A 26,843-nucleotide genomic window follows, 5' to 3' on the forward strand; every position below is an offset into this window, starting at 1 on the left:
TCTTGTATACGTAAAATAAACAATGTCATAGAACTATTATAAACTCGGGTATAGTTTACACTCATTTTATTCTCTTCCAAACAGAAGCCTTATAAAAGTCTATAACCTACTTAAAATTAGAAATTGCCTTCTCCTCGAGTTAATGGAAAAAGTTTCTGCATCATTTCTTTCAAACATCATCACAGCACAAAACCTCTTTCAACATTAATTTGTTTTTAATTTGAATTCTTATTAAAAATAAAAATAAACAATCAAACAAAAATAAAAAAACAACAACTTACCTTGTGCAAAATCCAATTATTCTCGTAACATGCCAAAAGTCATTAAATTCTTCTTGTGATTGTGGATTCAATTGAAACCACAATGAGAACAAATGGGATGGAAAAAAGCAGACAAAAAACACTGAAATTATAATAAAAATAGGCAAAGATAAATAACAATAAAACATAATTAGATTTTCAGATATATTTTTATATAAATTTAATATATCTACAAGGAAAAAGAATAAACATTTACTTGTATTAAATCAACTGTTAATCGGATATCCTTGATTATATAATATAATAAACATGTGTAGATAAGTTAAATATAAACTTACCAACGACAAATGCAACCACCATGCGTGCAACATGACGCCTAGCACGAGCCTGTGCCCTACTTTGCATACCTAATGCCTCGCCTGGCATCTCCCTGGCGCTTATGTGTAATCGGTTTGCCATCAGAATGTAAAGGGCTCCAATTATGGAAAGTGGAAGCAAATAATATACGAACGCCTTTGCCACAACCGTGTATCTATAAAGAGATTAATGGGAACGATGGTTTGAAGTCTTTAAACATGCAATGAAATATTTTTGATAAATTAAAGAACTTATTTATTTTCAAAACCCATCAAGCTAAAAGCAGAAACCTGGAAATAAAGCTGAAAGCTGTAATTAGAAACTAATGGTAGCTCCTTAAAAATTAGATATTTCAACCACGTTTTTGAAAAGCTTGAAAAACATAATAATTTCATATTCATAACAGATTGAGCTCCTCTGCATGCAAGAGAGAAAGATAATTTGAGGATCTCTGATGCGGTACGGAAATTTGAAACATTCGTCCAAAGCACTGCATGAAGTTCTCTGTTCTCAAAAACAAAACAATATTTTATGTATTTTTTAAGTTTTCCCATCAGGATTGAAAGAATTCACATCTGCTTTTTGCAAGAATTGCAAGAATTATTTTTCCCATGCATATTTTAAACGGACGGATGCTTATTTAAAACTAAAATATTTCTTAAAATAAAATTATTTCAATATTTTATTAAAAAATGAAATGGAACTCGATTCGTTTTCGTAGGGTTTAAAGGGGTGGTATAATTTGAATACAATACACATGCACATGTGTGCGTTCAAAAATTATTACATGTATTTTTTTATTATCAAGATACCTTTTATGAGTTTTAAGGAAAATGCAAGAGATTTGAATCGTTTTCCAGAAAATTATTAATAATTTTCTGAATTTTCATTTAAAAAGCAAGAAAGTATTTAAAATTTATTGCATAGTTAAAAAAGAATAAAACAAATATATCTATTTATAAAATTTCAATGTAGAAAATGATTTATTTTTAAGTTTTTTTTTTTTATTTCGAAACAGTTTTTTTTGTGTTTTTTGTTTGTATCGTAAATTATTGAAACATTCGTAAATTTAAATAAAATTACTCGTATCTCATTCCAGTGGTTTTGTGTAATTTTGATGGGAAAATTCTGATTGAATAAATTTGAAAATTAATCAGCAATAACCGATGCGATGTGTTTTTTCTGCATAATTTGTGATGAATTATTGATGTTGATTGATTTTCATTTAATTGAACCCATAAATTATATTTGTCTGTTTTCTTTTTATAACTGATACATTAATTAGTTTATTAAAGTTAGTTGTTAAATTCGATAATCAAAAAACGAAACAATCATCTTGTTCAGAAAAGAATTTTAAAAAGTGCTATTGACTTAAATTAAATGTTGTAATCTTCATTGAATCAATATCGATAAAAAATTCAACCAATACTTTTCATTAATCAAAACAAGAATTTAGAATAATGTGTGCAATTTGAACATTAGCAGGAAATGAGATTACCCCTGGAATACTATATTTTGTGTTACGCTGAATGCGTTCTTGAGATCTGGTCTACTTTAAATTGTTAGTATGTTAGGAACAAATACAAACATTTGAACTTAAACTTGGTGAGGCAATAAAACCTTGCGTCGATGTTTGAGTGAAGTAATCGGGTTGTTGATGTTAATGTCACCAATCATTTAAAAAGCTCTTTTTTGAATACTGTCTAAGAGGCTTAAATAAGTTACTGGAGCACCAGCCCAGAGATGAGAGTTACATTCAAGTTTCGGACGTATATAGGTTTTGTAGATTGTAGCCAGATCAGACGGAAAGAAAAAATGTTTGCAACGTCTCAAAAAACCTAGACATCTTGCGGCATTTTGGCAACATCACGTATGTGATCGTCAAACAAAAGGTGGTTTTTGATGCACATACCAAGGATGTCAAGATTTTACGTTTCGTTGATGCAAGTGGCACAGGTAGATGTTTATCTCGCTCGAACGATACAAAACAGCATTATGTTTTCGAAGCATTAAATTCCACGATTTTTTCTTATTCCCCATTGTACAATGCTGTGCAGGTCGGAATTCAATTAGCTAATCATCATCATCCACATCCGAAGAGGAGGGTTGTGAGTCTGGAAACGAATATGAAAAGCTAAGAGTGCTATCGTCAGCGAAACAATGTATTGGATTAGAAGTAGCAGACAGGAGATAATTTATAAAAATGAGGAAGAGGGTCGGAGACAAATCGTAACCCTGGACTTGAATGTGTCCAAAACAACTTGAAATGAACGGTTCGAAAGAAAATTTCTAATTCATCGAAGAAGAGATTCGTCAATACCAAAATACCGATACCGAAAGCACTCATTTTCGCTTAGAGAGCAAGATGCCAGACTTTATCAAATGCCTTTGAAATATCAAGTGCAATAATCTTGCTTTCTCTAAAACGATGTAAAGATTTGTTGCACTGTATGGTGAGATGAACCATGAGATCATCAGTGGACCTATTTCTACGAAAGCCTTATTGCCGGTCATTAAGAAACTTTCGTTCCTAAAGATTTTTCTTAAGCTGATAATTAATCAGCGTTTCCATGACCTTAGAAAGAAGGAACGTTAGTGCTTTTGGTCGATAATTTGTGGGAGAAGAAGATTCGCCTTTTTTGGGATTGGCTGAACAAATGCAGTTTTCCAACTACTCGGAACGAGCCCGGAAGAATAGGAGGGAACACCTCTTCAAAATAATAGTGGGGGTATCATCTGGGCCAGCGAATTCATGAATATTTAGATCTGTAAGAACTCTCGCCACAGTTCGAGTACGAAAAAAGATTGATCCCATAGATTCATTTACGAGTTCAGGAACAATTCATTTTTCGGTGAATTGCGAACTAAAGGAGTATCATTGATAACAAGCATAGGAACCGAGGAAGAGGATCACGTTTTTTACAAATGACCAACAATTCTTACTGCCTTTGGGACATTGCAGTTTTTTGCGCCTTAATTTTTGGTCATTTAAAAATTTGGTCCTTCAAATATAGGCGTTGCTGGCCTTCCTGGCTGCTTAAACTTTTTTCGGTTTTCCTCAGTTGGGTTGGCTTTAAAACACAGAAAGGTCACCTCTTTCTCCTTGATAACCTCTTTGCAGCTCTAATCGAACTATGATTTAACCTTGGGTTTAATACTTTTAAGTTACATTCTTACAGTGTTAATAGAAGCTTTTCAGTGTGGGTTTTTTAATTTCTTATAGGAAGTTATTGTAATTGGTCCGATTTGTCAAATTGAAATTTTTGACATTTCTCGACGTTTCAACGTCCCTAGAGTGGAAATAAAAGATTTTTAGAAAGATGCCTGTGTGTACTTCAAATAAATGTTGTTATACAGATAATAAGGCAGGAAGATGGAGAACGGGTTCTCAGGAAAATTGTTGGTTAACCCTAAATATCTTACGAACCAAAACCGCTAGTGACTTGAATTAAATTTTATATGATATATTGTAACGTGATACCAAACAAGTATATTTAAAAAAAAAATCCAAATAATTTTTTTTTTTATAAATCAAAAAAACTAAAAAAAACAATTTGCCACCTTTACGAAACAAAATGATTTTATTTCCAAAACAATTTTGTGCAACGAAAATTAACGTTTAAAATATCTTTTAAAATTTTGAGAAAAATAGAAAAGACAGTTTTTTTATAAAAAAACCTAAAAAAGCATAACTCAAAGTTGGTAAAAATTGAATTTCGACTTAAATGTCTTTTCAAAACTTGAGATTATGGATTTTAACTTATTTTATTTTATAAGAAATATTGTTTTCAACATTCTGACAAAATTAAAAAAAAATCGAATTGACAGAGAGGTTTGCAAAAAAATAAAAATTTAACAAAAGTTGGTAAACATTGATTTTCGAGACATATATCTTTTCAAAAATTTGAAATTATGGCTTCCAAATAATTTTAACTTATAACAAATATTGTTTTCGACGTTCGGAAAAATTTTGAGAGAAACAAATTGACCGTTTTTTTACAAAAAAAAAAATAAAAACCTAAACAAAAAAATGAATAAAAAACATAAAAAAGCATAACTCAAATTGGTAAAAATTGATTTCCGGCTAAAATATCTTTTCAAAACTTTGATATATTGGCTTTTAACTACTTTTATCTTTAAAAAAAATATTGTTTTCAAAGTTTTGAGGAAAATCTTATTGACAGTTTATTTTTTACAAAAAAGAAAACCTAACAAAAAAAAACAATACTAAGACTGGGTTAAAATTTACTTTCCACTCAAAAAGCTTTTCAAAAATTAAAACTATTGTCTTCAAACTTCTTTTTATTTCACAGAAAGTATTGTTTTCGATGTTCAGTAGTTTTTTTTATAAAAATCCTTTTTTTATAAAAAATAACATCTATTTACAAAAAATAGTACGCAATTTTGGTAAAAATGTATGTTCGATTCTTGATATCTCTTAAATTAATTTCAATCATCCAATTTGTTAAAAATAAGAAATGCTACTAAATTTTTTTAAAATTTGTTTTAGCTAAAAATCTATTTAACAAAACCAGATTTTCAAACTGAACTATTTCCTTATATGAAAATATTGTTGGTAATTTTACAATTTTGAAGAATAATTCAACTGACAACCTTTTTAACCCAACACGAAAACCTACAAACTTTTAAGCATGACAAATCGACAGACGGGATGGAAAGTTATCAGTGTGGGTCGCATCCCAGCCTCTTTTTTTAAAAATATATTATTCGAAATTTTGTTTTTTTTTGTACTGAAAAATTTACAAACTGTTTTCGTATATTCTTTCTTTAGATGTTCACAAATTGATTTAAACAAAAATTCGTATAGAGGTACTTCGTTTTTATAATATTTAAAAAATACTTTGATTAAAAACAATAATATTTTCATATAGCACTGCAAATTATTCTTAAACAATAAAGTTATTCTATGGAATTTGTTGTGTTGTAACAAAAAAAAGTTCGATTCCTACAAAAAAAGACAACATATATTATATATACATATATTTAAATGAAGTTTCTATTTTTAATTTAACAAAAATATTTATTTAAAATACGAATCCTATCAGTAAAGGAACAGTGTTGTCGATTTTATGAAATTACCTTTTCAAGTCCTATGAAATAAATTTACCATACTTAATAAAAAAAACCTTATAAAAAATAATTTTTATTTTATTTCTTGACTTTTAAACTTTAGGTTACGAAATATTGTTAAATTGGCAGTTTCCAAAAAGTTTAAGAGAAAAGAAATAATATTAAATGTTTGCTTTTTTGCAGAAATTTCTTAAATTTTCTTCCGAATTAAAATTTTACATGAAATCTTAAATATATCGATTCATAGAACAACTTTTCTATTTTTTTACTCCTTTATCTTCAGAAGGTGATGTTTTCGTGTTACCTCTACAGATTCAATAAGAAATCGAGTAAGCTTTAGCTTGTCTTACCATATTGACCCTTTTATCCTAACTTGAACTAAATATCATCAACCTAAGGTTATGTTTCACTATTTTATACCATTTCTTTTCGACATCAAAGATATATAGAAAAGGTTTTGAAAGTTTATATATACAAATTACTTCCTTTCGAAAAAACTTCCGGAATGTTCCTTAATTTGTATTTATGTGTATAATATCAATACGTAGCTTAGCTATAAGTAATATTAACAGTTGTCTCCCTAAAAACAAAACGTGTTTCCTTGCAACAATAAGTCTTTATTGTACCATTATGCCTTGCCAAAGGGTTTTTCGTTTATCGATTGATTTTGAATTCGAAAGACAACGTTAGACAAGCTTTATACGAACAACACCTAACTAACAATGATTTTTATTACATTGATATTAAGATGTAGATAAAATAATGTCGTGTAGTTTCATTTTATCGTGTGTTATGTTAAAATCTGGTGTTTCCATCAGACACAACTGAACAGATGCTGTTCCATCCAACACATGTAATATTGAAGGAAAATGGATGAAAATGTTCAATATTTATTATAGATTCAAAGGATGGGAATATATTTATGTCTCACATGAAAGTTAAATTACAAATAATGAATACCAAATACATAATCTAAGGAACAAAGTAAGAAAATTTATTTTGTGTCAAAGCAACCTTAACGACGCGACACGTCCCCAAAGATAGAATAGAAGGTTTTCTTAGTGATCTTATATTGATGACATAGTTAAATTTAAGTCCTTAATATTTATTTTTGTAAGGAGTTAGAATGGAAATTATAAATAATCTTTAATCTGGAAGAAAACATTGTGATTTCTTCAATTCAGTGGAAAACGATGTTAGCTTCGTCAAAATGGATAACTTCGACATTGTACAAGGTATAAGGTGGGTTTGAATAATATTGATGTATATAGACTCCATCTTCCTTGAAATGTTTACCACGGAAACGTTGGCAGTGGTCGATTTTGGTTCGTTGATTCTGAATTTCTGTGGTTTACTATCAGATCTGAGCTCCTATTGCGTAGGCCAATTATTAAGCTGTTAACTTCACTGCAGGGCTTGTCACACCGCACTGTTTCATAAATCAGTAATTTGTCAAGTTCTGTTGGAATTGATCAATAATGTTGTTACATGTGGGAATTAGCTGAAACTGTAATGTGACGGTTATTTTCATTAAATCCATACAAAAAGTCAGTTGGAATAAAAACCATATCATATCCTATTTTTGGTAGTTAAAGTATTATTTCTTGAAAATCATGATGGTTTTCATTTTACCCATATGCCCTTGTTGACGAATGAACCTTGACTTTTGAATGATAGCTATGAGTGAACACAATTAGAGAAGTATGTTGTAGGGATTGAAATTTGTTGGGTGGAATATACATAAGTCACTTTTTAAAAATTTAATGCAAGATTATGATTATTAACCTTCCATATGAATTTATTATAATTAAATCTTGACATTTTTCGACGTGACGTTTCAAGGTCCCTAGAATATAAATACTTGGCATTAAGTGAATCTTAGGTATAGCTCAGTGCCATTATTCTTTTTCCACCATGGATTTTCCGTATATATAAGAAATGATGTTGCATACCAACTTCAGCCACAATATTGTGTGTGCTCTAAAACAAACTTTAACTTCCTGCGGTTAAAATTCACGGTAAGTAAGCACATCACCCACGCATGTATTTCATATCGAAGTCCAAACCTGGACAGAAATTCAACTTTTAACGAATTGGATGCTCTGTCTGACTACATTCAAGTATTGTTGCCCATTATCCTCTCACTGAAATCGTCATTGCGGGCGATTTCAATGTACACAATTCTTCTGGCTTCGTTATCCTTGCCAGTCAACACCGGAAGGAAGGTATGTTGAGATCAATGCTGAGTTAAATCAATTAACTCAGCTCGTTGATGAGCCAACTCGAATCCCTGACGTTGCAGGTCAATCCGCCAAAATCCTTGACTTGTTTCTTACCTCTGACCCTAATAAATACACAATCAATGTATTACCGCCTCTAGGCACATCAGACCATTGTATCATATCTACAAATTTCTCATGTCAAAAAACCCAGTTAAATAAAAAACTCCTAAAAAAACTGTTTGGAATTATATGAAAAAAAAACTGGGACGGTCTTAATGAATTCTTCAGGAACTTTATCTGATCACTATGCTTCCTCGATAGTGACATTAATTCCAGCGCAGATATGGTTACAAATTTAATTTGTTTTTGGAATGATAAAGATAAAGAACTCATGGTTTTGGTTATTAGATTCAGAGATGTAAGTTTCCGTTGTTATAAGGCCAACCCGACCGGAATAAGTTTAAACAAGTTAGAAAGAACTGTAATGGTCATATTCGATGAACCAAATTGTTGCATGATCAGAAATTAAGGCAATAAATACTTTAGTATTCCTAAGGTAGTAAAATTTTGTGGCCATTTGTAAAAAACGTACGAAACAACACGTCATCCTCGGGTCCAACGCTTGTCCACAATGACACTCCCTATGTGAGCTCGGTTGATAGCCAATTTTCTTGCAGCAAAGTTTTCTGTTAATTTGACGCTACCGGAGAGTGTCATGAGTACTCCTGTTCTTGAGAGCTTGAACCATTCTAAGGGAAGAATCTTCTTTTGCACTCGTGCAGTTGCAAGAGTACTTAAAGACCTTGACATACACAAATTCGCTGGCCTGTATCGTATTCCCCCTATTGTTGTGTATAGGTGTTCTTCAACCCTGGCAAAACCACTGCGTAAGCTTTTCCATCTTTCATACTCTACAATTCTCTTTCCGAGTGGATGCAAAATAGCATTTGCCTAGCCTGTCCCAAAAAAAGGCGAATCCTCCTCTTGCACTTGATATTTCAAAGGCATTTGATAGAGTTTGGCACCGAGCACTCTTATCGAAAATGCGTGCTTTTGGTATTGATGAATCTCTTCTTCGTTGGATTAGAAATTACCTTTCTAACCGTTCAATACAAGTTGTATTAGATGGTTTCAAGTCTGAAATTCATTAAATAAATGCTGGTGTCCCCCAGACTCCGTTTTGTCTCCAACTTTCTCCCTTATATTGATAAATGATCTTTTGTCTGCCACTTCTAATCTGTTAAACTGTTTCTACAACGTCAGTACCCTCAGCTTTTCATATTCGTTTTTAGATTCACATCCTTGTCCTTCGGATGTCAAATGTGGAATCAAAAACCGTGTAGAATTTAATGCTTCTCAAACTCAATGCTGTCTCCTGTCGTTAAAGCGTAACATACTCATGATGCCGCTATCTAGGAGTTAAACTTGCATCCAGGAAACTAATGAACTGTCAGTACTCGGTGCATGAAATTTTTCACCCCTTCTGATCTGGCTGTAATTTACAAAACCTTCATTCGTCCAAAACTTGAATATAACTCGCATATTTGGGAAGGAGCCCCTAAAACAAGTTTGATCCTTTTAGATAGGATACAAAAAAGAGCTTTGAAAATGATAGGGGATAGAACTATAACCGAAACATTTACATCTCTCGAACACCGGCGCAATGTTTCATGCCTTTCTTTGTTTTTCAGTAACTTTTACAAACAATGTTCTGTTAAATGATCCAGTTGCATTTCCCCCTCAAACAATTCAGCCGTAATACTCGCCCTTCCAGGAATGCTCAGTTTACAATCGAGCTCAATTTCGGATGTACTGTATAGTATAGAGGTTCTTTTTTAAACCACTCTTCGAGAATGTGGAATGTTTTACCCAACTCTGTTATCCCCTCCCAATTCAATATTCAAAATTTTACGATCAATGTGCAACGGTATCTCCTCTTTCATCCTTCCATATTTTCCTAATACTCTCACTGTGTTTAACCGTAAACGTGTTAAGGGTATTAATATCCCCTTGCGTGATTGTACTTTATAAAAAAAATAAAGTTTGAACGTTGATATTATGTGTGAAACATTACATCATTTTAATGACCACCACGCGAATTGTTGCAAGTATCGATTCTTTTAAGGTAATTTTCGACCACTTTTTGACACATTTGGGCGGTATCTAAGCCATTACTTGACGTATTTTGTTTTTTTTTTTAGTGCTCAAGAGTTAAACCAGTGGTGTCAAATAGCATGATCTTGGAGGCCAGTTGATATTGACACGATGAGAAATTATACTGCTAGTAAATGTCTCTTATTGAAAAAAGTCCTATTCGCTGGAGTTGTGTGAGATGTGGCACCGTCTTATTGAAACCATACATTCTTCAAGTCGTATTCTTCAATAGCAGAATGATGGTTAGTGCGTTGAACTTTCATGCTTTAGATGTCTGGGGTTCGATCCCTGCTTATGCCATCTGAATTTTTTCACGGGTACTGCCTCCTGCGAGGTATTGACAAATTCTCCAAGAGTAATTCTTGTCATGAAAAGTGCTTTCTCTAATTAATCGTTCGGATTCAGCTTAAGACTGTAGGTCCCCTCCATTCATGATAACAGTACTCGCGCACAGGAATGGTTGAGTTGCAAAATACACCTACCTATTGATGAACGACGAGGAATCGAAACATTCGGGTCTTCGGCAACACTTTCACTTACAGCAACGATATTTTCAGTGGTATAAGCGAAACGATGATGTACAGGGCTTACAATATCTGTAACCAATCGAGTCTCTTAAAATTTGTTCACAATTCTGTTCATTTTTTGCGTAGTTGGACGATTATGTAAACCATAATCTCCTCTTAAAGCACGATATGTGGCTTTGAGAGAATCACCATTCTTGTAGTAGACTTTTAGAATTTATATCTTTTGTGCTATAGTTAAGCGCTCCATTTTCTTAAATTTCAGACTTTCAACTGAAAAAAATAAATTGGTTTAACAACTTAGTTTGACCGATGTCTTATTCCAGTCCTATATACTTTTGAAACCGCAAATGAATACCCCTTTACGATAAAATTATATGGATTTTCATCGTTAAATCATATTCAGCAGAATTTGTACGTTTGCTACTTTATCTTAATCTTCAACGTGTCAATGCTTGGTTTTTATTTTGGGCTGATGCGGTGTGATCTTGAGAACGAGACTAGTTCAAAATCCGTAAAACCAGGTACACCACAAATAAGAAGGAGGCAAAGGCACGTTTGCCGTACATTCCACAACAGATAAGAACCAACTGAAGCTTTCACACCAGAAGAACATGGAATTTCCCCGTAGGATCGAATCAAGTCAGCTGTCTCAATTACTGGAATATATACTATCTGCCGTCTTGATTGATTACGCTTAATCTTTCACAAATGTCATCTTGCATTAGTCTGCCGTTCATTGTTATGGCCGTTGCGCAAAGTTAAGCTTTAGATATTTTAAAAACCTGAAGCTTCAAAAAAAAACCGTCACTCGAGTGTAAAATCAAAGTTAATACGGAAAAAATCATACGTTTTTTAGCTGCACAAACGAAAAAATCAGACGGCGCTGTCAAAAAGACATTAGTCTGATTTCTTCGAAGCCACGTGGAATATAATTTCTATGCTCTAAAGCAGATTCAAAACCTTTAAAATAGGTTTATGAAAATGATTGAGGACAAACAACTGCAAAAATTTTGAGAATAAGTCATACAAACTTCATGGAGAGGACTATTACTGTTTTTTATTGAGTTGTTAAACCTAGCAACGTATTTTTTTCCTTATAATGAAATAAGCTTCCATTGATTCCTCTTGAAAAATATTCCTTTATTTCATATATCAAAACAAAACCTCTTCGTTTTCATTAAAAACTGTAAATGTTTGCTTTGTTTTATTTTTAACAAATTTTGGAATTTCCGTGATTTTTATTTTCAATGAAATCAATGTTCTTATAAAAAAGTTCGTAACCTTGTATAACAGTTTTTAATGCAACACATTTTTTAACTTTAAATACTTTTTTTCTAATGCAAATGGTTTTATTTTCCATTCTATTTAATTTTTTTTTCTAAATAATATTTATTTTTCATTAAAAATGTTTTTTTATTTCAAATTGCATTTCTTGGAATTCTGACATCTCTGCCTAGAGCCTGCATATAACAAACTTTGCCGCAGTTTTCTGCAGAAATGATTACTTTCCAGATAGATTTTAGATTAGGGCACAACAAATTGACTATGGGCCTTTCAATTGTTTAAAATATTTAAAAATGTATAAACGCATTTGAAATTCGTTATAAATTATTTAAAATAAAATCAAATGTTTGCATTTTTCTGTGAACTGAATTTATAAAATATTTATTTTCTTTTTTGCATTGTTGCAAATTTCCACTGAAATTAAACTTAAAGTACTTGGTAAAAACACTCCGAACTCAGCCACAGCTTTTTTCATTTTTAACATATTGATTTATTCAAAAACTGATGACGATTAATCACATTTAAAAAATATGCTGAAGGTAGCGCAGATGTTAGAAAGTGAAATTGTGATTCTATTCAGTTATTATACCTACATATATAAATTGATAAGCCTAAGGCTGGAAAGTTGTAGCTATAGCTGTATCTGATCTCTATCTATGTTTATAATCCCTCGAGTACTCTAGAGGCTTTTTTTTGAATAGTACCTTTGCTTTGTGATAGGTGGGTCTGGATAGGGTTTAGGCGGGGATAAAATGTAAAATTTTGTTGTCTGTTTTATTCTAGAGAACAAAAACAAAAAGGATATTGAAGTATAATTCCTGTGTATGAACGATGGTACTTTAAAAAAATTAAGGGCAGGCACAAGTAGGGATATGTAAACAGGTAACCTACTTCAACGGAAACCATTTTTAGAATTTACCCAATGCCAAAAAGTAAAAATTCCATATATTTTAATAATAATTAGAATTATTTATATTTTATTTTTAGAAACGTATTTAAAAGGTTTCCAAATTGGCACTTGACAACTTTGATCTCCCTTTGTGATAGCACCCTTAAAGCAATGACAAAACTGTCAATGTTAAAACATTTAGTTTAGAAATAAAATGTGAACAATTAGAGATTCGCGGAAGAAACATTTTTATAAATAATTTAAATTAAACAAAAAACTATCCAAATTGAACTTTTGCCCTGAAGTGACTTTGCTATTTTGATAAGTTTATATTAATAGTCATAAATATTTTTCTGAAGGACATTTTTTTTGTAGCAATGAGTAAATTTTTAATTCTATCCCTCCCGTAGTTTCTTTAAAAATCGACACTCGCTCAACCAATTTAAATAATAAATTTTTTGGCGATAGTAATCTCCTAAACACTAAAAGTCATTATGTTATGTTTTGGTAACGCCGCCGCTACGTTCCACTAAATCGCGTCTGAACTTTGATTTTTCTTTTATTGTGACGAACCATATGTACAATATGTATCATCCAAGCAACCAAAAATCATCAACAAGTTTTTGAAAAATTGGAGGGACGACCGTTTTGTTCCATATTGATATTTTTTTTTCAACATACAAAAAGAGGCTATCGTAAATGTCAGACTTTCGACTGAAAAAAAGTTAGTGTAATAACTTAGTTTGTCCGATGTCTTATTCCAGTACCCCTTTACGATAACATTATCTGGATTTTCGAAGTAAAATCATATTCAGCAATAAGGCCAAATTGTTCCCTTTTACTTCGTTACCAAGCAGAGTTTGTACGTTTGCAACTTTTAAAATCTTAATCCACAACATGTCACCACTTGATTTTAATTTTGGTCTGAGGCGGTGTGATTGGGCCTAACTTATTCGAAAACGAGACTAGGTCAAAATCCGTAAAATCAGGTAGACCACAAATAAGAAGAAGGAAAAGGCACTTTGCCATACATTCCATAATAGATAAAAGCAACTGAAGCTTTCACACTAAAAGAAAACGGATTTCCCCCGTAGGTTTGATTTAAGTCTCAATTATTGGAATATATACAATGACAATGCATCCTTGATTGATTACGCTAAATCTTTCACAAATGCATTCGTCTGCCCTTCGTTTAGCAATTAAGCTTTAGATATTTTATAAACCTGAAGCTTCACAAGAAAAACTGTCACTTGAGTGTAAAATTAAAGTTGATACTGATAAAAGTCCAGTTAATAAAGGTTTTCACCTAAGAAAAAATCCAACAGTTTTGAAACTTGGTACACTTACCAAGGGATGTCTAGTGATGACGTGACGACGTGAGCTCTAGCGGCAGTTAAGATAAACATGGAGATCGTTTCAGTTATTCAAGGTTATCTCGAAAACTATTTGTTGTATTAAAAAAAGTTGTTTCACAAAATTAAAGCTCATTTAATTTTATAAAAAATTATTATCCATTATTTTGTTCGTATCTGTTATAGTTTATCAAATAACTCCAGCGGCAGTGAAGAGAAACATACGTTTTTTTCGGTTTTACCGGTTTATCTTAAAAACTATAAAGAAAAAGTTTAGTTTGAAAATTACATAGATTTTTAGTCAAAAGTAAATTTTTACCAAGTTTAGTATTTTTTTTGTTAGGTTTTTATTTTTTGTAAAAAAATAGATATTCCTCAAAATTTGATTAAGTGTTGACAACAGTATTTTTTAACAGCCATAAGCTAATATCAAAGATTTGAAAAGATATTTGAGTCGAGGACGAATTTTTACCAACTTTTATTAAGTTTTTCTTAGGTTTTAATTTTTGGTAAAAAAACTGTCAATTCGATTTTTCTTAAAATTTTTCTGAATGTCGAAAACAATATTTCTTATAAGATAAATTATTTGGAAGCCATAATTTCAAGTTTTTGAAAAAAATATTTGAGATGAAATTCAATTTTTACCAACTTTGTGTAATGTTTTTTTAGGTTTTAATTTTTTATAAGAAAAAAAAACTGTCAATTCGATTGATTTATAAAAAAAACCGTTCATTAGATTTTTTCCCAAAAACATATTCATTTGGTATCACGTTACAATCTGAATTTCAATGAAATTTTGAATATACTTTCGGTAGGTCTGAGGATAGGTTTTTATCTATTTTGTATATTCCTAAGTGATTAAATTGCATCAACATCGTACACGGTGAAACGATCTTTCGATAGTATTCAGCGATTCTATGTCCAATGAAGCATTGATTGCTATTGAGGACCTTGCGTTACTCAGTCATTTCGGTATGCATTAACCAAATCGAAATGCATCTGATTTATTAGACACTGAATTAAATCGTGAATTGCAATTCATATTGTAGAAATGGCATTAATTGTTACTTGCAATGTCTCACTAATGAATAAAGAACAAAGAACCATTTATGTCCACATCATGCTCCCAGTTTTGGCAGGACAAAGTGGATTCTGTTCTTTTGGATGCACCAGGTGGAACTGCCAAAATATTTCTTATTTCGCTAATTGTTGCTAATATACGACCAAATAATGTTATCGCATTAGCTATTTCATCTTCTAGCATTGCGGAAACTTTATTGTGTGGAGGCAGATCAGCTCATTCAGTATTTAAACTGCCACTAAATATTAAAAATAACGCAGACGCGGTGAGCAAATTTTAAAAACAGTTTCCATGGCCACAGTGCTGAAACAATGTAAAATTATCATATGGGATGAATGAACTATGGCACACAAATATTTGCTAGAGGCGTTGAACAGGACAAAGAAAGATATATAAAACAAGGATTTCAGACAAATACTTCCTGTTATTCCGCGTTCAACGCATGCTGATGAGATCAACGCGTGCTTAAAAAAAACGCCACTGCGGCGTTATGTTAAAAAAGTACAACTGAAAGTAAGATTAGTGTTCAAATGCTTCAAGATCCATTCTCTGAAACATTCTCAAAACAACTGTTTGATATAGGCGACGGAAAAGTTACTACAATTACCGGTCGATTTCTGCACGATTATTAATTCACATGAAGTGCTCGTTGACCAGATATTTTCCGATTTACACTGACAATATACAAATCATGAGTGGCTGGCTGAATGAGAAATTTAAGCAGCAACGAATGTGGATGTCAACGAATTAAATCTCAAGATACAACATTTGTCATTAGGAGACTTGGTGTCATACAAATATTGATACTGTTTGTGATACTAATGAAGCTTTGAATTATCCAACTGAGTTTTTCAACTCATTGGATTTACCAGGTATTGCACCGCATAATTTACAACTTAAGGTTGGATCTCCGGTAATTTTGCTTCTTAATTTGAAAGCACCAAGGTTGTGCACGCGATTAGTTATTACAAAATGAATGAAAATTGTATCGAAGCCATAATTCTAAATGGAAAATTCCGAAGTGAAATTATATTATTACCGCGAGGCGCGAATTCCTTTTATACCCACAGATATGGCAATTCAATTCAAACGCGTTCAATTTATGTCAATCAATAAATCAATAAGTCTCAAGGCGAAACGATGCTGGCCTGCGGCCTAGATTTGAGCATTTCATGTGGCGTGCTATTGATAGCACCTAGCATAGCCTACTTGATAGGCAAACCATCCCGTTAGTTTGTATTGGTGAAGATGTGATCACAAAAAATATTGTTCACTTTGCAGCATTAAGGTATTAATATTATATGATATATAGCGATATCTATAAAATTTTAAAGAATTAATTTTAATAAATCAAAAAAATTGTTTGGTGATTTCTTATTTTAATATTTTTTCACCGTTTACAGTGCTCTATACCTCTCCCACTTATATACTACATCCCTAAACACCTACAATAACTTAGTTATATTTCTAGCAAAACATTCTATAGAAATTATTTATATGATAAAGCAACGTTTGTCGGGTTAGCTAGTATAATATTAAATTTAATTCAAGTCTCTTGCGGACGTACACACGCAAGCACAGAAATCTTTTATTTGGTCTCTTGGGACCTTGAAACGTCGAGAAATGTAAAAATTTTCAATTTCACCAATCGGACCCATTACAATAACTTCCTATGAGAAGTTAACAAAACATTTAAAACAAATCTACAAATCTAATCTTTAGATGAAAAGTGTAGCATTATTTTATTTAAATTTAAAAAAATGTTAATTATTAAAATATTTGTTTAAAATCTATATATAAATCTGTAAATGACAGATTATTTTAATTTAATGCTGCAAGAAATAAGTAAAATAAACAATAACTATGCCTGACGGTATGTATGTTTTACCTGATATTTGTTTTCTTAAGGGAAAACTGCATCGATATCCCTTTTAAACTTGGTAACAAATTGCAAATTTATTGACATCTTGATTTGTGCCTTTATGTTTTCAATTGCAGCATAGAGTAAATTTCGTTAAGCAAGGTCTTTCTCTCTATCAATATTTGTTCACAAGCAAAAGCTATTATTCGAGTATCTGTACGACAAAGTAGTAGTGGAAGCAAAATAGCAATTTGTAGTACACAATGCATGTTTGCATCTGGAAGGATATGTATTAAAGATTTAAAGGATTTACGTTTAGGGCAATATATTGAAAATGAATATTAAATTCGATCTACTTGTATAAGAATATACATAGAAACAAACAGTTTTAGATTTTAAAATAAATATTGTCCTTAAGAGTTATTTTAATTTAAGGGACATATTGTTTTGGGGAAAGTTTAATATTGCATTTAATAAAGTATCTTCATGTATGTAAATTATGTGTTATCGATATTAAGATTGTGTACATTAAGAATTTATTTCATTTCGATTTTTTCTTGTCTATGGGATTAATTAAATTTGCATATGAAAAATGTATTTTAATAATAATTCCATACATGATTACTTTCAAGTTATTAAACTCAATGTTCGAGAAATAATTTGATCCTCCCATTTCGAGGTTACTGGCGAAGCCTTAAAATGTACCTTCTTTTTCTCTCTTATTTATATAATAATCCCATTGAAATGAATATTTACCTTATTTACGTTTTCAAGAACCAATTCAAAAGAAATGCATTTTTCCATATAAAGGAAAAAATTCAATGGAAAAATCACGTGAAATAATCGATATTAAAAAATTATCATCTGATTCCATATAAAAATAAAAATGCACGTACAGAATTAAAATCTTAAATCGTAAAATTCAAAACCTAGTACTTTTTTCTGTTTAATGTTTTCTTTAATAGGGCTCAAGGGTAAACTGACGAGCGTTCCCAGAAGTGCGGGTATTACGGTTGAATTATTTGAGCGGAGGAATACAACCTGCTTTTTTACTAGAACATTTTATATGAAAATATTTTTAAAACAGTAGTAGGCATGAATTCTTGCAGCAGTGTTCAAGAGAAGCAAATGTCTCAGTAATAGAACGATTGCCTTTAATTTTCCGAGCTCTTCTTTCAATTAAATCTAAAAGACTAAAGTACGTTATGACAATTATATTTATTTAAGTTTCGAACGAATAAAAACTTTGTAAATTATAGCGCAATTAGATGGAGTAAAAGACTTCATGTATTGCCAGAGAAAATCTAAACACTTGGTAGCATTTTTAGCGATGTCGAATATGTGATCATCATATCATGTTATCACTCCACAACAAAAGGTTTGTGATGCACATACTTGGAATTGAAAGTTGTTTAGTCTCCTCGCTGCAAGTACCACCCATGGATAGTGGAATTCTGAAGGGTTACACTTTTGCGATAGTAGACTGCATTGAGTTTTCGAAGCATTGAATTTCACACTATTTTTAATTGCTCGGATTGGGCAATGCTGTCAAGATCAGAATTGAATGAGCTTATCATACGCTGCCCTTGGTAGTCCACACACAGTACTGTCATCAGCAAACTAATTTAGTGGGTCAGAAGTTTCAGGCAAAAGTCCTTTTATAAAAATAAGGAAGAGTGTGGGAGACAAAACGGAGCGCACCAGGTTTACTTTCTGGATATTAGATTTGTACCCGAATACTTGAATTGAACTGTCCGACAGGTAATTTCTAACCCCACGAAAAAGGGTTCACCAATACCAAATGCAAGCATTTTCGATCACAGATTATTGATACCAATCTCTATTAATTGGCTTTGAAATATCAATTGTAATAATCTTACTTTGTAAAAAACGATTTAAAGATTTGTTGAACTGCTCGGTGAGATAAACATGGGATCACAAGTGGGTCTATTTCTACAAAGGCAATGCTGCCGGTTTTTAAAAAGTTTATAATCTTCAAGATATTTCTTAAGCTGAAAATTTATCAGTGTTTTCATGACCTTGGAAAGAAAGGACGTTTGTGCAATCGGACGATAGTTAAAAGGTGAGGAAGTTTGATCTTTTTTAGGAACAAACTGGACAAATGCTGTTTTTTATTCACTCGGAAAGAGGCCTGTAGAATAGGACAGATGCTAAAGCTAACATAGTGGTGTAAGATGACCTCTTAAGTACTCTAGCAACTGAACGAGCGCGAAGGAATGTTTGTCCATATAATCGTTTACGCTTTCAAGTACAGGAGAAGTCACTCATTGGCAGCATAGAATTAGAAGCAAACTCTGCTGCAAGAATATCTTAGAAATGAAAAGAGGCTGGGATGCGACCAACACTGTTAACTTTCCATCGTGTCTCTCGATTTGTCTTGCTAAAAAGGTTGGAAGATTTTCGTGTTTTGTTAAAATAGTTGTCAATTGAATTATTCTTAAAAAAATTAAAAATTAATAACAATATTTTGCATACGATGAAATAGTTTGATTTCAAAATATTTTTGTTTACGAGATTTTTTAGTCGTTAATTTCAATTTTTGTTAAAGTTTTATTTTTATTTATGTTAAAAACATGAAATGATGAAATCATTTTTCTATCGTACAATTTTGAGGTGACAAATTTTTTGTTTTTTATTTTTAATTGGATTTTTTTCAAAAAATATACTTGTTTGGTATCACGTTACAATATATTATATACAATTTAATTCCAGTCTCTAGTGTTATTGGTTTATGAGATGTTAAGTGTTAATCTAAATGTTCACCTTTTTTTAAAATTACTATGGTAAAAAAACCACTCACGCATTTTTTAAAAAGTCCTTTCTGCATTACTATTTGTTTAACAACCAAAATCGTCACCTTTTTTTTTAAACTGCTATGCTAAAGAAAACCACCCACGCAATATTCTTGAGAGCTCTTCTTGCATTTTTCTGTATTATTATCTGTATAACAAAACTTATTTGAAGTCGATATCTCTACTGCTTCTTTTACTATGAACGTACGTACACACGTACGTAAAGGCATCTTTCTAAAAATCTTTTATTTCGTCTCTAGTGACCTTAAAACCTCGAGAAATGTCAAAATTTCTAATTTTACAAATCGGACCCATTATAATAATTTCCTATAGGAAGTTAACAAACCCAATCAAATGCTCATACAAATCAAAAGAAACACTAGAAAATTCTTAGAACCCTATACCTTATAATCACTATACAATTCTTCAGTAAGAGCGATTGTGGAGCATTGTAGTAAAGTCTGGAATACTTATTATAATAATTCCAGGGATATACCGGAAATAGTTCAAAAGTGTTCACTAAGTTTGCCTTCTTATAGTTTTGGTGTTTTCTGTTTGGAATAAATTATCTTCAAGACCGTAGAGTATACTTTTCAGTGATCTTTATTAGAGACATCATAAGTTATCATATTAACTGTCTTCCGCTGCTATCATTATTATGTGGATGAAATGCTCCCTCAAAAACAACACGTTTTCGAATTACGATTGCATCCAGAGGGTGGGGGAGGCAAATTTAATTTGTTACAGGGTTGATTGTTTTCCAATTGATTGAGTTTAATTTATACAGTTCTAAATCAGTCATATGAGAACGATCTCAAAATTCTTTGTATGCACTTGCGCTAGTTAAACAGCAGTTTTTGTGAGGAAGGAAGGAAAAATGTCTTCAATTTGGCGAGGACTCAAGTGAAAAAAAAATTACTAAAAAAGTGTCAAATATTAAGTTTAAGTTAAAAAGTGGAAATAAGAAAATAATTCTAAAGGACTGCGAAAAAGATTTGCTTATTTTGATAGAGTCTGAAACAAATCCAACCCTTAATAAAATATTAAGCATGACATAAATATAATTTAATTTCAATTTACAAACGGCCGCAATTATAATTGAAAAAAGCATTATATGTACCGATAAGTAGAAGTGCACTTTACTTATTATTAATATAATCTTTCTACCCCTACTACTGTTTAGGGGGTTCTCTAGGTTCTCGCCAAAGAAAATCTTTACTAATTGGACATCTATTGTTTTTATAAACACGATTTGTAACAAATTTATTCAGAAAATCGGCCATTTTGACAGTGTCATATCAACCATCCTCAATTTATGAGATGTATCTCATGCAATCGAGCGTTTGCTCATCTTTTTTTATATCAAAAGTAGAACTTAATCACATAGATCTTTCGTCAAGCTGTGAGTTCGAACTCAAGGTGTTAAGATCGATCTCGGTCTTTGTACCTTTTTTTGCATACCACTCTATAAGAAAGTTCTCAGAAAAATTAGTAACGAGCTTGAACTCATTTTTTGCATAATGACCCGTTATGTGCACGTATTTTTCCCATTAACAATTCGAATAAAAATAGTTTGAATTGTTTTAAGGACAATTTTAATATTCTAAATTCCAATACTGATGAAAAAACTTTCACAAAAAGTCAACCATGACAGAATTTTCTGAATTTCTCCTTAGTTAATAGAATAATTAAAACAAAAGTTGCAAAAACGAAATAATATTACGTATACGCCTGAGTGCCTCATATAGAGTTCTTGTTGAAAATATATCTATTTGAAGAATCTACTTTATTGTTATTGTGTAAATGTTTTTTTTAAATAAAATATTCTTATTATTATTGTTACACATTTTAACGAAATATGTTGCTTATAATCTGGAACAAACTATTTTATTTAAATAGTTTTCTTATTCATTAGTAATAAATAGTTTATTATACAAAATGTATAAAACGGATCAAAAATGACTAGACATATTATCCTTCAGTGATAAGCAACTGACAAATAAATAAACAATATTCATCCCATCATAACGAGGTATAATTTTGTTGAAAATTATAAGTTTTGCAACTTAAAAAAATTCGAAATCTTTTAACATTTCTTATGAAAACGTGTATAGGTTAAATTTAATATATTTATTTACATTGCAGGTACGTACTTATTGGAGTGATAAAATTATTCTTATAGTCACCATCAATCAATCATTCTTTTGTCATTTAATGAAATGCAACGTTATCAGTGTTGAAAATACATTTATGTCAAAATTTTATCCAAAAAGAAAAAGTTGGTGAACAAAAGAATTTTTTAGACTTATATTCAAAAATGCAAACTATGTGGACAGTGGAGTGCCAAAAATGATGGCAGAACAAAAGCACCATGTCCGTAATGCATCAGACGTGTAAGTGGGCTTTAATTCTTGATTGAAACTTGTTCACAATTAGTGACATGCGTGTATGGTGTAAGTTATTAGGGTGTTTCAAAGGAAAATCCTTTAAATTTCTTAAATAAGCAATGTTGTTGAAAGCCTTGAGGAGGAATTGCAATTTGTTTGAAAGGAGATGGGAAAAAATGCAAGAAAACAATCACGTTTTCCTAAAATCCTTACTAAAAGTATAATCCCTAAAAAAAGTTGGCAGTTTTATCAACATACAGAAATCGAAAATCGAAGAATTTTAATGTATTTTTGAATCAGTCTAGTGTGTAGGTGCATTTAAAAATAGACTTTTGCCAGTTACTTTGGAAAGCCCATAAGGCATGTTTGTGAAGGGATATATTACAGAATTGGTATTAAAATTGATAAATGATGTTTTTTTGTTTTATTTTAGGTATTACTTACATGTTTTACAGTACCTATGGTTTAAAATTTCAATTTGACTTTAATTTGATATATTTCCTAGAAATTAAACAAAAGCTTATGCATTGAGGATACAACAAACACTATTCGGACATTTTTCAGAATGGACATATTATTTGTCATGGATGCAAATATTAAAATTCTTAAAAACTGAAAAAAACTTACATTAAGTTTGTCCTTAATTTAATTGTTTAACTTGAAAGTTTTGCTTGAAAAATAAACAATTTCAAGTTTAATACCCTGAAGTCGATACGAAAGATATGAAAGACCCTAATGCTTATGACTTATTCGCAATGGATACGTTTATGAAATTATTTTACACTTATCAGTTATGATCATCAATTCAGAACTTTAGATAACGTTATTTAAGCTGTTTTTAGGTCAACATAAAAACTCTCATCTTTTTGAGTTTTTAGAGGATTCACAAAACTTAAAAGGATGGTCAATGATATTCTTAAGAGGCTGTTTGTGACCCCCACTGATAACTTCAAATTGGTGCTCTTAAAAATTTTTAAATAATATTCTTTGTAATAAGCAAAACTTTGAATCCAAGTTTCTTAGAACTTAAGGTCAAATTAGTTTGAAGTCAACATCGTTTTTTCTTAACAAGATATTTGAGTCAAAAATACATTTTTAATAATTTTTGTTAGTGATTTCTTTGATACAACTAAACGGCTACAATCGCAAGAGATCACGCAATCCTTCCTAGACCAAGTCACTAGTTACCCAAAGCAGAAATGAAGTTTGAACGTTTTATAAGCAGATGAAACGAAATTCACAAGTACATAAACCTCGAACCGAAGGTTGTCAGGACGAAACATCATAGTGGAACCGCAATCAATGCTGAGGATATGGAAGGACCACTTCTGCAGACTGTATAACGGCGACGACGAACCGAATTCCGCTGTCAGGCAGGATGATTATCCATTCAACATAGACGACGAAAGCCAACAATCCCGTCCTCCCGACTTAGAAGAAGTAAGGATTGCCATATCTAAGCTGAGGTCTAATAAAGCCGCTGGAGCAGATGGCTTGAATGCCAAACTCTTTCAAGCAGCTGGAGATAAGTTGGTTAGGAGCATGCACCAACTTATCTGTAAGATATTGTCGGGAGAAAGCATGCCCGATGAATTTAACCTCGGTATTGTTTGCCCGATCCTGAAAAAAGGAGACCCTCTTAACTGCACCAACTATAGAGAAATCAGTCTACTTAACATGGCCTATAAAATCTTCTAGAGACCATCGTCAACAACCTGATAGGTCTTTATCAGTGTGGTTTTAGACCAGGAAAGTCCACAGTTGATCAAATATTTACATTACTGCAGATCCTGGAAAAAACCCAAGAACACCAAATCGACACCCACCATCTTTTAATCGATTTCAAGGCCGCATATGACAGCATCTACAGGGACGAGCTGTAAAGAGCCATGTCTAGTTTTGGCATCCCTGCCAAACTCGACCGTTTGTGCAGGATGACCATGGAGAATTCCCGCTGCTTCATAAAGGTTGGAAACAACCTAACAGAACCTTTCGATGTCAAAAAAGGTTGTTAAAAAGGTGATGCGATGTCATGCGATTTTTTTAACATCGTGCTTAAAAGAATAGTGCAGAGCTCACACGTCAACACTAGAGGCACTATCTTTCAAAAGTCTGTCCAATAACTACCATATGCTGATGACATTGACATAATCGGAAGAACTCAGCGTGATGTCAATGGGGCTTTTGTGAGCATTGAGGCAGAAGCGGCAAAAATGGGTTTAACGGTTAATGAGGGAAAAACAAAGTACATGCTGTCGTGTAGAAAGGACATACAACACCGAAGTTTTGGTCAAAACGTCACAATCGACAGACGTAACTTTGGGATAGTCAAGGACTTCGTCTACCTAGGCTCCGCTGTAAACGCAGAAAACAACACCAGCGCTGAGATCAAACGCAGAATAACGCTCGCTAACCGCTGTTTCTTTGGGCTAAGAAAGCAATTGAGTATTAAAGTCCTCTCTCGAGGGACCAATGTGTCGCTATATAAGACCCTTATCATCTCCCTTCTGCTATACGGTGCAGGAGCATGGACTATGACAAAAGCGGATGAAAGCACCTTAGGTCGGTTCGAGAGAAAAGTTCTTCGAGTGACTCCAATGCTCCAGCACGGAAAGTCTTCGAATCCACACCCATAGGATAGCGCAGTAGAGGAAGACCGCAGATATGGTGGCTCGCACAAGTAGAAAGTGACCTCATCCAACTGAAAATTGCAATGATAGGGAAAGATAGAGCGTGGCAAGGCGTTCCACATTCGCGTAGTACGGCTAAAAAATGAATCTCTGTAGTTCATAGTACGGATGAAGTTGTGCTCAAGAGTAAACTAATGAGCATTCTGAGAAGCGTGGGTATTACGGTTAAATTGTTTAAAGGGAAGAATGCAAATGTCTATTTCATTAAAACATAGTCCGTTAAAATAACGGTAAAAAATGGTGAGATAAGAAACCTTGCGTCAATGTTAGAGTGTCGTAATCGAGTTGATGAGTTCATGTCATTAATTAATTTAAAAGCTCTTATTTGAATACTGTCCAAGAGGCTTAAATAAGTTACTATAGCCCAGACATGAGAGTTATATTCAAGTTTCGGACGTATATAGGTTTCGCAATATCGAAGACTGTGGATCAGGTGGCTAGCACAAGTGGAAAGCGACCATACCAAACTTGGAATGCACATCTAAAGACATCTAGCTTGGAACCGAACTAGATAAAAAAGTTTGTTGGATGAGGCCCTTGTTCACATAGGACTGTAGCTACACTAACAATTTGAATAAATTTGAGGTCGATTAGGTAACATAAAAATGATTTAATTTTTTCTAAAGTTATGTCTTGAAAAGAAGTTGAAAGTATCTAGTTTAAAACAATATTTGTCCCTTTAATAAAATTGGGTTTGAATTTGTCTTTAACGTTATTACTTCTAGAAATTAACCATGTATTTAGAAAAAAATACGTAGACTTTATGAGGGAAAATAAGCAACAATGCGTTAAAATAAGAATTAATTTGATCGCCAAGATATCCTGAACAATCATTATTGGAAAAGCTTTTGCATACCAAAGAAAATATGGAGGTCTACAAATACTCCAATTCAACTTATAAAAAACGTTAAAATGTCTTTAGTGACATATCCATTCGTAAGATATGACTGTCGCAATACGGACTCCAAAGACACTACAATACTCCAGATTAAATTTTAAGGCATTTGAGTGCGTATAAGGATCAGAAAATTCGTACCGTACCAAGAACCCTTTAGGCTTTTTATACTATAAAATCAATGTGAAAATTGGAAAAAAGTTCATAATCAAATGCAACTCTTAAATAGTTTTTTTGAGTAATTTTTTATAAAATCGAGTAATCAAACAATGTGTGATGTTTTCCTTAAAAACATAAAACTTTTACACTCAGAAGCATTAAAAAAACTGAGGTCTTCGATAGCTTCTCGAATTTCATCCTTAATGTATTAAATTGATGGCAATCGTGAAAACTTTTTTGTTAAATCTCGATTGTTTTGATACTTTTGTGACGCGTAAGCCTCGTTTTGTTGAAAATGAATTTCATCGTCCACATCAGATTTTTCAAATCTGAATTTGATTCTTAACATTACTATTTTCTTCTGAGATTGATCTGTTGTACAATTGTTTGAAATTTTATGTATGTATGTTTGTGAATTTTAACAGCGTTTTCGAAGTCTGTATCAATTAATTTTCAGTAATAGCGTAGTTTTACTTGAAAAATTAAAATATAAACAGGCACACATTCATACACAATTAGATAAATTACATTGTGGTAGCCAACAAAATTAAATGGTGTTTAAAAATATCAATGCTTTCTTTCGAAAAAAAATAAAAAATCGCGGGCACCAGAGGTTAAGTTTTAAAAGCATTTAATTATCTTAACCCAAACTTTCTGATAAATGAATTACTATTTATTTCCCGAAAAGTCATGCGTTCAATGAATTTTTGGTTTTTAACCAAAATAACATTTTAATAAAAATCAAATTACGTCAACTTGTGTCCTTTTTTAAATTAATATATTTCATATGTCCTTAAAGTAGGTGTTTTACAAAATAAAAA

General features: G+C 31.9%; 1 protein-coding gene across 1 annotated transcript in view; it reads right to left on the reverse strand.

Moving 5' to 3' along the window:
• Positions 1–526: 526 nt before the first annotated feature.
• The window catches only part of LOC129950657 (neuropeptide CCHamide-2 receptor-like), a 64,291-nt gene continuing 37,974 nt past the window's right edge, over positions 527–26,843 (reverse strand). The window contains exons 4-5 of the mRNA XM_056062584.1: positions 599–792; positions 527–546 (exon numbers count right to left, since the gene is read on the reverse strand). Coding sequence (XP_055918559.1) covers positions 527–546; positions 599–792 — 214 coding nt within the window. The remainder of the gene's footprint in view (positions 547–598; positions 793–26,843) is intronic.

This window comes from Eupeodes corollae, chromosome 1 (genome assembly GCF_945859685.1).
Source record: "Eupeodes corollae chromosome 1, idEupCoro1.1, whole genome shotgun sequence".
NCBI lineage: Eukaryota > Metazoa > Arthropoda > Insecta > Diptera > Syrphidae > Eupeodes > Eupeodes corollae.